The sequence below is a fragment of the Aptenodytes patagonicus genome, chromosome 2 (genome assembly GCF_965638725.1).
Source record: "Aptenodytes patagonicus chromosome 2, bAptPat1.pri.cur, whole genome shotgun sequence".
NCBI classification, from domain to species: domain Eukaryota; kingdom Metazoa; phylum Chordata; class Aves; order Sphenisciformes; family Spheniscidae; genus Aptenodytes; species Aptenodytes patagonicus.
Genome location: NC_134950.1, coordinates 122,919,095 through 122,934,094, shown reverse-complemented (window position 1 = coordinate 122,934,094; position 15,000 = coordinate 122,919,095). Strand labels below are relative to the sequence as shown.

At 45.4% G+C, this 15,000-nt stretch overlaps 1 protein-coding gene across 1 annotated transcript; it reads right to left on the bottom strand.

Moving 5' to 3' along the window:
* Positions 1–9,877: 9,877 nt before the first annotated feature.
* Positions 9,878–13,315, bottom strand: LOC143157475 (C-C chemokine receptor type 8-like). The gene is made up of 2 exons (XM_076332305.1): positions 13,271–13,315; positions 9,878–10,942 (listed from the first exon to the last, which is right to left on the bottom strand). Exon 2 carries the CDS (start codon positions 10,931–10,933, stop codon positions 9,878–9,880), a length of 1,056 nt encoding a protein of 351 aa, XP_076188420.1. The 5' UTR covers positions 10,934–10,942; positions 13,271–13,315.
* Positions 13,316–15,000: the final 1,685 nt, after the last annotated feature.

Here is a 15,000-nt window from a genome sequence, read left to right as displayed (position 1 = left end):
TTTTTATCTCAACCCATGAGTTTTTCTCACTTCTGCTCTTCCAATTCTCTCCCCCATCCCACTGGGAGGGGAGGGGAGTGAGCGAGCGGCTGTGTCGTACTCGGTTGCCGACTGAGGTTAAACCACGACAGTCCTTTTTGGCGCCCAATGTGGGGCACAAAAGGTTTGAGATAATAACAGATTAACCAGAGCATATTAAGGAATTTATATCTGTTAACAGTTGTGGGTCACAATGTTGGTTCCTCTGTTCTCGATATTGATTTGTCTAGTCTGCATCGTGCTCGTTTTTTTGCTGTACATGTTAAAGATCGGTGTTGGTTTTTGCAGTTTGCTGTGGTCTGCTGTGATTGGTGATGTTTCGCTTGGGAGGTTTATTTTTAAATCATTGACCTTGGTCTTAATTTGGTATGTGAATTTCGCAATGAAGCCATTACTGTACTACGGATACCACTTCGTGGAGACAACTAGCAATTACAGTAACTTTTCTGAGAGTTTTTTTACGGAGGAAATACAGAATGGCAGTGATGACCTGGAAAGATGGAGAAGAACAAACGGTGGATGAATTGGCTGGTCAACTCCAGGAATACGAAGAAAGTCTCTCTTCCTCCCTCATCTTGGCTGTGGAGAAACTGTCCCAGGAGGTCCAGCAACTCAGAGAGGATAGGTCCTACTCGCCATCTGTACGGACCAGTATCTCGGCTATTAGGAGTCAGCGTTCTTTTGCTCAAGAGAGAGAATATAAAGGGTACACACCACAGGGCACCCTATGGTTTTACCTGCGTGACCACAGAGAGGACATGAGGAAGTGGGATGGAAAACCTACCTCAGCCCTAGGGGCATGGGTACGTGAGTTGCAAGGGAAAACAATCACAAAAGGGGGTTCTTCCGGGAAAATTGCTGCTCCGGTTTCCAGCGGGCAGTTCCCCAGACAGAGTAGAAGGGCCACTCTTACTTCTGATCTTAATGAAGAAACTTCTGACTCATATTTACAAGAAATGAGAAACGAATACTGTGATGAGGACTAGAGGGACCCTGCCTCCAGCCAGGTGGAGGAAAGGGACAACCGGGATTACTGGACTGTGTGCATTCAATGGCCTGGCACATCAGACCCGCAGGAGTATAAGTCTCTAGTAGACACCGGTGCACAGTGTACCCTAATGCCATCAAGCTATACAGGGGCAGAACCCATCTGTATTTCTGGAGTGACGGGGAGATCCCAACAGCTAACTGTATTGGAGGCTGAAGTGAGTCTAACTGGGAATGGGTGGCAGAGGCACCCCATTGTGACTGGCCCAGAGGCTCTGTGCATCCTTGGCATAGACTACCTCAGGAGAGGGTATTTCAAGAACCCAAAAGGGTACCGGTGGGCTTTTGGTATAGCTGCCTTGGAGACGGAAGAAATTAAACAGCTGTCCACCTTGCCTGGTCTCTCGGAGGACCCTCTGTTGTGGGGTTGCTGAGGGTCGAAGGACAACAGGTGCCAATCGCTACCACCACGGTGCACCGGCGGCAATATCACACCAACCGAGACTCCCTGATTCCCATCCATAAGCTGATTCGTCGACTGGAGAGCCAAGGAGTGATCAGCAAGACTCGCTCACCCTTTAACAGTCCCATATGGCCAGTGCGAAAGTCTAATGGAGAGTGGAGACTAACAGTAGACTGTCGTGGCCTGCATGAAGGCACACCACCGCTGAGTGCTGCTGTGCCGGACATGCTAGAACTTCAATACGAACTGGAGTCAAAGGCAGCCAAGTGGTATGCCACAGTTGATATCGCTAATGCGTTTTTCTCAATCCCTTTGGCAGCAGAGTGCAGGCCACAGTTTGCTTTCACTTGGAGGGGCGTCCAGTACACCTGGAACCGACTGCCCCAGGGGTGGAAACACAGCCCTACCATTTGCCATGGACTGATCCAGACTGCACTGGAGCAGGGTGAAGCTCCGGACCACCTGCAATACATTGATGACATCATTGTGTGGGGCAACACAGCAGGAGAAGTTTTTGAGAAAGGGAAGAAAAAAGTCCAAATCCTGCTGAAGGCTGGTTTTGCCATAAAACAAAGTAAAGTCAAGGGACCTGCACAGGAGATCCAGTTTTTAGGAATAAAATGGCAAGATGGACATCGTCAGATCCCAATGGATGTGATCAATAAAATAACAGCCATGTCTCCACCAACTAGCAAAAAGGAAACACAAGCTTTCTTAGGCGTCGTGGGTTTTTGGAGAATGCATATTCCAAATTACAGTCTGATCGTAAGCCCTCTATATCAAGTGACCCGAAAGAAAAATTATTTCAAATGGGGCCCTGAGCAACGACAAGTTTTTGAACAAATTAAAGAGGAGATAGTTCATGCAGTAGCCCTGGGGCCAGTCCGGGCAGGACAAGATGTAAAAAATGTGCTCTACACCGCAGCCGGGGAGAATGGCCCTACCTGGAGCCTCTGGCAGAAAGCACCTGGGGAGACTGAAGGTCGACCCCATGGGTTTTGGAGTCGGGGATACAGAGGATCCGAGGCCCGCTATACTCCAACTGAAAAAGAGATATTGGCAGCATATGAAGCGGTTCGAGCTGCTTCGGAAGTGATCGGCACTGAAGCACAGCTCCTCCTGGCACCCCGACTGCCAGTGCTGGGCTGGATGTTCAGAGGGAGGGTCCCCTGTACACATCATGCAACTGATGCTACATGGAGTAAAGTGGGTGATCACACAACGGGCTCGAATAGGAAACCCCAGTCACCCAGGAATCCTGGAAGTGATCACGGACTGGCCAGAAGGCAAAGATTTTGGAATATCGCCAGAGGAGGAGGTGACGTGTGCTGAGGAGGCTCCAATGTATAATAAACTACCAAAAAATGAGAAACACTATGCTCCGTTCACTGATGGGTCCTGTCGTATTGTGGGAAAGCGTCGGAGGTGGAAGGCTGCTGTATGGAGTCCTATGCGACAAGTCGCAGAAACGGCTGAAGGAGAAGGTGAATCGAGCCAATTTGCAGAAGTAAAGGCCATCCAGCTGGCTTTAGACATTGCTGACCGAGAAAAGTGGCCAGTGCTCTCTCTCTATACTGACTCATGGATGGTGGCAAATGCCCTGTGGGGGTGGTTGCAGCAATGGAAGCGGAGCAACTGGCAGCGCAGAGGCAAACCCATCTGGGCTGCTGCATTGTGGCAAGATATTGCTGCCCGGGTGGAGAACCTGGTTGTAAAAGTCCATCACGTAGATGCTCACGTACCCAAGAGTCGGGCCACTGAAGAACATCAAAATAACCAGCAGGTGGATCAGGCTGCTAAGATTGAAGTGGCTCAGGTGGATCTGGACTGGCAGCATAAGGGTGAGTCATTTATAGCTCAGTGGGCCCATGACACCTCAGGTCACCAAGGAAGAGATGCAACATGCAGATGGGCTCGTGATCAAGGGGTGGACTTGACCATGGGCGCTATGGCACAGGTTATCCATGAATGTGAAACATGCGCTGCGATCAAGCAAGCCAAGCGGTTAAAGCCTCTCTGGTATGGAGGACGATGGCTGAAATACAAATATGGGGAGGCCTGGCAGATCGATTATATCACACTCCCACAAACCCGCCAAGGCAAGCGCCACGTGCTTACAATGGTGGAGGCAACCACCGGATGGCTGGAAACAGATCCCGTGCCCCATGCCACTGCCCGGAACACTATCCTGGGCCTTGAAAAGCAAGTCCTATGGCGACATGGCACCCCAGAAAGAATTGAGTCAGACAACGGGACTCATTTCCGAAACAACCTCATAGACACCTGGGCCAAAGAGCACGGCATTGAGTGGGTGTATCACATCCCCTATCATGCACCAGCCTCTGGGAAAATTGAACGATACAATGGGCTGTTAAAGACTACGCTGAGAGCAATGGGTGGCGGGACGTTCAAACATTGGGATACGCATTTAGCAAAGGCCACCTGGTTAGTCAACAGGAGGGGATCTGCCAATCGAGCTGGCCCTGCCCAGTCAGAACTTTTACGTACTGTAGATGGGAATAAAGTCCCTGTAGTGCACATAAAAAATATGCTGGGGAAAACAGTTTGGGTTATTCCTGCCTCGGGCAAAGGCAAACGCATCCGTGGGATTGCTTTTGCTCAAGGACCTGGGTGCACTTGGTGGGTGATGCGGAAGGATGGGGAAGTGTGATGTGTACCTCAAGGGGATTTGATTTTGGGTGAGAATAGCCAATGATCTGAATTATGTGATGTTAAGTGCTACATAATATTATATGCCATACTAATGTTATTACAATAAGAATCATCCAGACTAATGAAGAATAACTTCAGTGAAACCAAGCAAAGCACAGTGATGATGGTACCAGAACTGACTTCAACATGAAGCAATCCAACACCACATACCATCTCCATTTTTCCTACCCTGAAAGATTATTATGACAGGTGGAGCCCGAAGTCATGGACTAAATGAACTCACTGAATATTTTAGAGGGATGGCCCACAGACTAAGGGAATGATATCTGTGTATATATATATTAAAAAAAAAAAGGAAAAGGGGTGGTGATTAATGAAAATGTACTGGAAAATATGGGACTTGAGCATGACGTAGGTGGTATAGAATAAGGGGTGGATACTGTCCTGGTTTTGGCAGGGATGGAGTTAATTTCCTTCCTAGTAGCTGGTAGAGTGCTGTGTTTTGGATTTAGGATGAGAACAATGTTGATAACACACCTATGTTTTAGTTGTTGCTAGGTAATGCTTACACTAGTCAAGGACTTTTCAGCTTCCCATGCTCTACTGACTGAGAAGGCTGGAGGTGCACAAGAAGCTGGGAGGGGGCACAGCCAGGACAGCTGACCCAAACTGGCCAAAGGGACATTCCATACCATGTGACGTCATGCTCAGTACATAAACTGGAGGAAAGCTGGCTGGGGGGGCCGCTGCTCGGGGCCTGGCTGGGCATCGGTCGGTGGGTGGTGAGCAGTTGCACTGTGCATCACTTGCTTTGTGTATTATTATTATTATTATTATTATTATTATTATTATTATTATTGCTGTTATTATTCTTTTATTTCAATTATTAAACTGTTTTTATCTCAACCCATGAGTTTTTCTCACTTCTACTCTTCCAATTCTCTCCTCCATCCCACTGGGGAGGGGGGGAGTGAGCGAGCGGCTGTGTGGTGCTTGCTTGCCAACTGAGGTTAAACCACAACAATGAAACTCCAGTATTTAGTCAGTAATTAACATTCAATTTTCCTCCCTAGAAGTGGAGGAGGCAACAAAAGTAGACATTTTCTACAACTTCTGTGGGTTGTCTCCCTTGACCTTCTGTCACTGTTCCTGTTGGGAGGGCATAGCCCCTTAGCTAGATCACAGAACTCTACACCTGCTAGACGATAAGGGCAAATCCTGATGCCAACACAGAACAAACCGGCACTTGACTCTGCTCTCACACCAGGTGCAGCTCTTCATTTTTCCTTATGGAAAGAGGGGGGCTTCATGGGGCCAAGGAGGCAGAGAGCAAGAGTGTGCACAATCTCCAAGTACTGTTCCTGAATAGGCAGAACCTCACTTCAAGGGATTTTTCTTCCTGTAGAATGATCTCCCGTGTTCCCTTTTTTAATCTCCCAGGAGCCCTCATCAAATCAGATTTCTCATGACCCTAGCCTGGGGAGGTGGGCCAAATGTGACACATCTAAAATTCAATTCACATCTTCTTAAGGTTGAGCTGTCCCATGGTAAGTCAATAGGACTGTGGAACATTACAAAAGCTGTGAACTTGTCAATCGCAGGCTGGAGAAAAGCCGGGAGGAATCACCAACTGCTCCACATTTTACATAATGTTCTTGCTTTTCTAACTCTCCCAGTTCTCCTTTGCACTGCTTTGCACAGTTTTATTATACTTTATTTATGTTAAAGGTCTGGGAGGTGTTTTTGAGGATGTGCACATTTGGATGTTTTGTTGCACACTGCCAAGCGGTCTTGGACTAGAATAAGATCAGACTTACCTGTCATAGTGTCATAGGTATACTACAAAAGGGCAGAGAAACATGAAACAGGAAAGTGGAGGATTGTGAAACACGTCAGATGAAAACCAATAGCTAAAAAGTTCAAGCAGGTTCAGATACATTTTAGAACTAGCTAAGGAAATGTTACTAAACATGAAAAGTGGTACTTAGCACTCTAGCTGGCAATCTGATATTAATGGTAGGTGTTACAGCTTGGTCCTTGGAGAAACATTAATTGCTTTAGTTGTGCAACATCTGATGAGGAGATCTGTTCTATGAACAGCAATAATTTCCTCATTCCATCCTCTCCAGAATAGCAATCAACTTTCCACTAATTTAATGGAACAAGATTGGGCTAGATATTTTGGCATATATATTCACATTACCACACACAGCACCAGGAAATCGAGGTGACATCAAACCCAAATGTTCCTCAGTGCTTTTGCAGTGGTATTTGCAGCTGACAACATCTCAGCACACAAAAACTGGCTTTATGAGTAGATTGCAAAATTCTTTTACCAATGTTACTTTGTGTCAGAACCCTTGAAACTGAGGAAATAGCGCATCTGATACCTGCTTTATTCCAGGGAGAATATTACACCTGCAGAAGCAAGCGGATTGTTGTTGACAAGTTTCTACCTAAAAAAAAAGTGTGACAGAAAAAATGGCAGTACCAACTCCATAATAGTATCCTACTAGTGTAGTGCTGCTATCCAGAACTGTTTCAGTGCATCGAAGTGCAAAAATTTTTGAATATTGCTTAGTGTCTCCGTAGATTCTTTCCATCGCATATAAGAGTAGCATAAAATCCTATGGCTTTACAACATTAAAAATAAAATTTCATGTTTAGAGAACAGGCACAATGCTTCTGAGAGCTCTGCTATGTATGAATACTTAGGGTGATGCTGTGTATGTTTGTGTCTCTGTTCTGGTAGTTCGTACAATAAAAGGGGCAAAATAGCTACTTGTATTATTCCTTTTTGCAGCCACGTTAGACAGGGAAAGAGCCTTCTGAAAGGAAAAGTGTCCTAGGAATCTGCTGTCTTGATCTGTGAGAGATCGACTGTGCTTGAGAAGAGGATGGGGGGTTATGATCTACCCTTCTGGATTCTTAAATACCAGTCTTTGAAACGCAGCAGTGGAAGGCAAGGAGGAGGAGGAAGAAACTGCAGTGAGTCCAGCAAAACCTACTTTTTTACTTCTTTGGTTAAGGCTTCACATATCATTGGGGCTAAATTCTGCTATTACACACACACACACACACACACACAGAGCATGATTTCAGTGGGAGCTGGACAAAAAAATAATAGAAACCAAAGAGTTTGGCCCTTGTCTTGTAACCCAGAGAGAATCCTAGTCTACTGCTGAAAACATTGCTGCATTAATGATGCAAGAGTCTCTTTGGGACTTTTTAGGTTCACACTTGCAGAATTTCATGATGGTGTTGGAAAGAATTGTGCATGTCTGGGGCGTATCTGGGGCATATCACTTTGAATGACATAGCAACCTGAAAAGGGGCATGATCTTTGAAAAATTACAGTGCTTTTGACCGTCTTGTCTTTTTGAAATTTGAAATTCAGCAAGGCAAATAAACTATTATTGAAAAATAAGAATTTAGGGACCTTATCCCTTATTCCTCATTATTGCTTCTGACTAACAAGATTGCAGATATGATCCAAATCTGTGTTTTAAAACCAGAGAGTCCTTGAATACTATCTTTACCTAAAAGCAGTCTTTGCTTGGTTTTGGTCTTTTTCGCACAGCTGTTGACAAAACAAAGTGATCGGGGCAAATTGTTTGCCATTTCACACGTGCCCAATTTCAATCAGAAGAAAAGGTGCCAAAAAAGCTGCCGGGTATGAAATGGCCATTCCCTGAGATCTAGAGGCCTAAGAAAGTGCAGGGGACTCTCCACAGATACTTTATATCCTTGAAGGCAGCTCCTTGGTTCTGTAAGTAAGTCCCATGCAGTCTGGATCGGACTGGGGCCCCCTCTTTGATCAACGATGTCAGTTGTGTCTCTTCCCTGCAGCCAGGAAACTCGGCTCCTCGCTGCCAAGTTTTGTGCTGTCTAAGCTGCAGTGATGCAGCTCATGGGGAAAGTGCCAGTGTGTGAGAGCTGGCCAGAAAACATTTCCATCTTCCTTTCTTCTCAAAATACCAATTAAAAAAGAATATATATAACACTTCTGTTTCTTCTCCCTTCCATTTGCATCTGAAACGTCAACAGGTAAGGTGATGGTAAATGTCACTGAACATCTTAAACAGAAATACTTTTATCCAAACTCCAGAATTCTGGCCACAGGGGGAAGATATCTGACCTGAGATGTTGGCCCATATTTCTTTTCAATCATTAAAGTGCCTGCACAGTACAAAAACCCCACAGAAATAGATGAACAGAGGGCTTTGTTTCTAAATACCTAGAAGTCTTCTAAGAAGTAAAATGATATGATAATTGAGCTAAATTCCATTGAGGAATAAAACCTAGAAATGTTAATTACACTATCATAAATTAAAGAAGTGTTTTCTGTACTATGTAGCTAATGGCAAGAATATTTTGGCACTGAGGTTAGAAATGTATTTGAAATTTTTAGGAAACATAAAAAAATACAATTATATTTTCAGAAGGAAAGGTAGAACTAAGAAAACACGTAATATTTTTTATTACCCTAGAAAATACAATCTTTGACAATACCCAGCCTGTGTTTTTCCTGGTTTCAGGTACTCTCTTGTTTAACTCTTAAAATTTTGTTTACAGTAATCTTACCTCAACATAAATGTAATTTTTGCACTGTGAATTTTTATTGGGATTTTGAGAACGAATCTTTCTCAGCAGGAAAGTGGAGGCAAGATGTATTTTGCTGAAGAGCTCCAGGGTGCCTCTCAATTCCATCAGATGTATTTTACGTGATACCAGCTCAAAAATCAAAAATCAGTAAAAACAACCTTTCCTTATCCTAATCTAGGCTTGTGAGTCATTAGAAAGACTTTCAGGAGCCAAGACACAAAAAGATGCAGTTAATATGTTTATTCAAAGTAAACATTTCTAAAATGGCAGAAAATAATGATGTATGGAAAAAGAGACGGAGCCTACGTGCTACATGCCATTTTGTGTTGTTTACATTTAGGAGCCAGCGCTGGGGGCACAGAATTGGAGGGCCCACACCTCCAGTGGTGATGCAGGCTACCAGCCTGCTTTGATGATGATGTATTCAAATGTATGGGCTTCTACGAGTGGCCAGTATAGGGGGCACCTGGAGGCGTTGCTCTGCTATTTCTGAAGGCATCACCACCAAAGGCTGCTTTGGGTGGCAGCAGCTCCAGGGCCGCCCCGGCCGTGCCCCTGGGAGCGTCCCACAGCAAAGCGATAGGACCCTGAGCTTAAGGGCCTCTTTATCTGGTAGCTGAAGCAAAGGGGGAACGGTGCAGTGGCTGAGGTGACTCCCTCTTTGCGATGTGAAGTAATCCCATGCCTGTCCCCTTCCCCACCTCCAGGAGGGGTGTCCCACGCCTTTCCCAGGGATGTAGGGATTCAGGTATGGAACAACTTCCACAAGGAAGAGCATATTTGGGGGTGAGGCAGAAATGATGCTTCCATCAGAGGAGAAAATAAGTGCTAGAGGAAGCACCCTGCTTGCTGAAATGTATTAGAAGAGCTCTAAAACTTAATTACAAATCATTCTGTGGCAAGCTTGTAGAGTCACCGTCTTACAAATGCACCGGTGCTCTTAGGAAACTAACGTTGCCACTTACTGTGCCGTAGTTCACAGCATATCCCAAAAGGAGGCCTAGATATACTAGTCTTCCCAAGAGGATGCTGCACACATGGTACAACCTCCAAGGCCATGTCAGAGCTTAGGCCAACTTCTCGCACCAGAAGAAGGCAGCTCAGGTGGGCTCACAGGACCCTGGTGCTGTCAGAGCAGCCAGAGAGCTGGGTGGGCGCTGGAAACAACCGACCAGCCCCCACGCCTCTGACAGGGCTGCAGAAGACACGGACACAGGACTGAAGTAGTCCTTTAAGATGGGCCTTGAATGTCACCCCGGCAAAGGCGTAGATCACGGGGTTCAGGCAGCAGTGGATGAAGGAGATGGTTTCCGTCAGCTGCAGGGCCAGGGCTATCTGGTAGCTTGCCTTGCAGTCATTGATGATGTGCAGGCTCTGCAGGGAGTCTAGGAACAGTGCAATGTTGAAGGGAGTCCAGAAGAGGAAGAAAACAATGACGATGATGAAAATCATCTTGATTGCCTTGATCTTGTTCCGATTTTTGCATTTTTGCAGGTTTTTCAGTATCTGGGCATAGCAGCAAATGAGGATGCTAAGGGGAATCAAGAGGCCTAAGATATTGGCTGCAAACTGAGAAGCAACCTTCCAGGTATTGTCGCCTGGAGGGTATGTGGAGACACACTGCACAGACTGCTCAATTTCCAGCTGCTGGTTGAACATGATGTTGGGTACAGAAGCCAAGGCAGCCACCAGCCACAGGATTAAACTGGTAATTATGCCACAAGAGGCTGTCCGTATCCTCATGGCATAGACGGCATGGACAATTGCTATATACCTGTCTATGCTCATGAGGGTTATAAAGAAAATACTGCTATAAAAACCTGTGTAATAAATGCCAGCCATTATCTTGCACATGGTGTTGCCAAAAACCCACTGGTCTGAAGCGTAGTGGGCTTGGAAAGGGAGAGGCACAACAAAGAGGAGATCAGAGGCTGCAAGGTTCAGCAGGCAGATGTCAGTCATTGTCGTCAGCCTTTTCCTGGTCAGGAGAACCGAAAGGACCAAGGAGTTTCCCAGAAGGCAGAAGACAAACACGAGGCAGTAAAGGATTGGCAGAAAGATGGATTTGAACCTGTGAAAGCTGTTTCCTTCATTACACGGAGCAGTGTTTTCATCATATCCATAGTCATATTCTGTTGTGCCAAGGAACTGGCTTGTGGGATTCATCTCAGATACCTGTGCAGGAAAGAGCAAGGGATAAATGGCTGGCTGTCCTGGCACAGGACTCCCAGGGTGGCTTCTGCCTCTCTCTGTGCCGAATCGAGCCCGTGGGTCAGCCTCCAGGCAGAGAGGGACTGCAAAATGCAGTCTTGGTCTCACTGGCTGGACGAGAGCAGCTGTACTACCCAAAAGGCTGCACCTGCAGCCTGCCAATCGTTCCTATACATGCATAAGTGTGAGCACTGGGATGCTCTCAGTTCCCCTAAACTGCCTCAGGGCCAGTGAGTTATCCCCTTATCATTATAGCAGCAGGGAAAAATTCATGCTCTGAATAGTCGTAATGGTGCAAAATGGTACAAAACCTGCATCTGATCTACGAATCTGGATTTTCTTGTGCTGCCTGGGGTGGGGAACCTTTTTGCCTGTAGCATAAAGACCCTTATAAAAGTGTTTTGACTGAAGAAGCCATCACCCAGCAGCATAGCCACATTTTTAGTTGAGCTGATCAGGGCTACATACTGGCACGGAGTGCAGAGACATGTAAGCTACTTTGCCATGGGTAGGTGCAGGATCGCGTACAAAAAAACCTCTGCAGCAGCAAGGAGTTCGCAGGGCTACACAGCAGCACTTGCAGTGCTGAGCTCCAGGCTGCTGCAGCGAGGCTGCTACTGACCTCTGGGTTACCTGGTGAGCAGCTTGCCTGTGCCTATTGCTAAAACACAGCAGTTTATCGTTCCAGCCTGCTCTGCCCAACTTTAGTTTTCTAGTTTAGAGAAAACCAAAACAATCTGAGGGGGGTGTTTCGTCTCTGTCATTTCTGAAGAATTGCAATGAAGACAGCTTTAAAATAGTCTGACCTGCTCTCCAAAAGTGAGTCAGTGCTTTAGCCACCTTTTTTTTTTTTCAGATGTCACTTCATGACCCCTATAAAAGGGGGTCTGGTTTGCAGAGTTAAGTGTTCACATTTTAAGAAGTAATGGTTCTTTCAAAAGACAGTATTTCAAAGGAGTTTGCCTTGTCACTGCTAAGATATTTGCATGTTTATTGTGCACCGCACCTATGTTATGCTTGCATACAGGTGGATCACATCTTGAAAGAGCTTCAGAGACACAGAGTTTCCAGGAGGGAAGAATCATTTGTAATAATCATTGCTATTAAGCTGTAGCAATAATATGAATGACAGTGATTAATCCATTAAAAGTAGAGGACATACTCTCCTGAGTTAAAAATTGCTGCTCGGGTATATGAAAAGAGAGAGAACGGTGAAAATTTTCGTATTGATGGGGAAGGAATCAGAATTTACCCCTTCTTGCCTGGCTGTGCCACCTTGTGCAGGGAAACAGGAGGATCCGTATGCACAGCACAGAGGGGTGCTGGAGTAAGTGTTTGCCCTCTGCTCCAGGTATGGATGCTGCTCATGCCTCACTGACCTGCCTCAGCTTCTTGGGGCACCAGGACTGTTTCTACCAAAGTCGATTGGCATGTGCAATGCAGAGAAACCTGTTACAAATACAGCACTCAACCCTACAGAGTTCCTTGTTCAGAAATAACGAGTGATGAGAGAAAAGCAGTGCTGCCGTCTACGTTGATAGTGTAATTCTTTCCTATGTTTAGTTTTCAGCTGTAGGTAGGATATCTGCGTTATTAATTTCAACTTCGTTTTCATGCATAAACCCCTAAATATCGAGATGTTGAGTCACTAGATAATGGCTGTTCATGCAGCAACAGATATGGGTAGAAAATATTTCCTGCTAATGCTTTTGATGTATGACCCCAACACACTGTGACTATAAGCATTGCAGCAATGGCTTGCTTTGAATTGCCTGTGTGCTTGTTTTGGCTGGGGTAGCGTTAATTTTCTTCATAGTAGCTAGTATGGGGCTATGTTGCCGGCTGGGGTTAAACCACAACAGCCTGTCAGGGACCCCTTAAAAGCAGTCCATAGATTCAACAACCAAAAGTAAAAAAATTTCAAAAAATAATGAATACTGTGTTATAGATATATAGATATATAAATACATAGGTAGATACAGATACATAGATATAGATTTATAGATATGATGCAGCTGATTTTGGCAAAATTCGGAATTGTTTTTCCTGGGCTGAGCAGAAACTGGAGATGCTCCACTTCAGCCTTTCAGACCTCCTTTACACCACTAATGCCAATGACAGCATTTTCCGTTTTCTCCCCTCTCCACATCAGTTGGCAAAACAGTCAAACTGAAAAAGCAGTTTTCCGGAGGGTATCAAGAGAGAGATAACTGCTGCAGGTCCTTTTCCCCTGGTTGCCAAAGTTAGCCCATTACTTTTAAGAGAAGCACATTAAATGTGGATGGATTTTACCTTTGACAGTAAGAAGCCTCTACTCTCTCAGTCGGCCCCAGTCGCCTTCTCCTTCGACCGTGTCCTTTTCCTCTCTCGGGCTCAGGAGTTTCCAGGAGGTTTATTCCATCACTTGTGGAGATGGCTGAGATTTGGTGATATGTGGGTGTCAAATGGGCAGCTGCTAGTTACAGAATAAGTTTTGAGGCAAACAGAAGGTTTTGTAGCTGCGGTAAACAGGAAAAGAGGTGAAAGGGCTTACAAACACATTCTGCAAAACAAAAATCAAATATGGCTCTTTTTGAAGACAGTAAAGGTAGCACATGAACAGGTGCTCTCCTTTTAATGTGTTTGCTAAACCCCCCTTCTTCACAGCCACCCCTGACTTAAATGAAAAATTTAAAAGTTCAGATGTCTCCACCACAAAACACACCCTAATAAATTTGCAACTTTTTACGGAAGCTGATATATAATTTCCAAGTCGCATTATTTTAGTTTTTTGTTTCCTTCAGCTAATATAAACTTGTATACTGCAGTGTGGTTATGTCCGTCCCCATTAGTAATGTATTAACTTTCTGAGCAAAATAAGAACTCGCAGGTACTGATACCTCTTTGCAATCATTTTTTAAGCAGCTTTTATTCGAGTGGAGATATTTCAGAGTTTCTTTGCTACCTTGGGGTTTTTTTAAGTATATTTTAGTGCATTTAGGATACATGGCCAAGGACAAAATACTGAAACAAGGACAGGCTTGTATTTTTTCATCTTATTCAACAACTTTAAATTATTTTTGGTTTGTATAATACTGTAAACTGCAGTGCTTTATAAGTCAGCCAAATGATATGCTTTTCATCCATTATTCTCAACAAGCACCGTTTTCCTGATTTATAGGAGCACAGAGAATGCAAGAGATTTATGCCCAAGAGCCCCAAACAAGCATATGGCAGATCGTAGAATCATAGAATAGTTTGGGTTGGAAGGGACCTCTAAAGGTCATCTAGTCCAACCCCCCTACCATGGGCAGGGGCATCTTCAACTAGATCAGGTTGCTCAGAGCCCCATCCAACCTGACCTTGAATGTTTCCAGGGATGGGGCATCTACCACCTCCCTGGGCAACCTGTGCCAGTGTTTCACCACCCTCAGCGTAAAAAATTTCTTCCTTATGTCTAGTCTAAATCTACCCCCCTTTAGTTTAAAGCCATTCCCCCTTGTCCTATCACAACAGGTCCTGCTAAAATGTTTGGCGCCATCTTTTTTATAAGCCCCCTGTAAGTACTGATAGGCTGCAAGAAGGTCTCCCCGAAGCCTTCTCTTCTCTAGGCTGAACAACCCCAACTCTCTCAGCCTTTCTTCACAGGAGAGGTGTTCCATCCCCCTGATCATTTTCGTGGCCCTCTTCTGGACCTGCTCCAACAGGTCCATGTCTTTCTTATGCTGAGGGCTCCAGAGCTGGATGCAGTACTCCAGGTGGGGTCTCACCAGAGCAGAGTAGAGGGGCAGAATCGCCTCCCTCGACCTGCTGGCCACGCTGCTTTTGATGTAGCCCAGGATACGATTGGCCTTCTGGGCTGCAAGCGCACATTGCTGGCTCATGTCCAGCTTTTCATCCACCAGTACCCCCAAGTCCTTCTCAGCAGGGCTGCTCTCATCAAGAAAAGATAAGATACAATTGAGCAGGCCTGGCGACTGCTGTGGTTGGAGGATGGCTGGCTGCTGTACTTTGGGCAAACCAGAGAGGACTGCGCTGGGCGT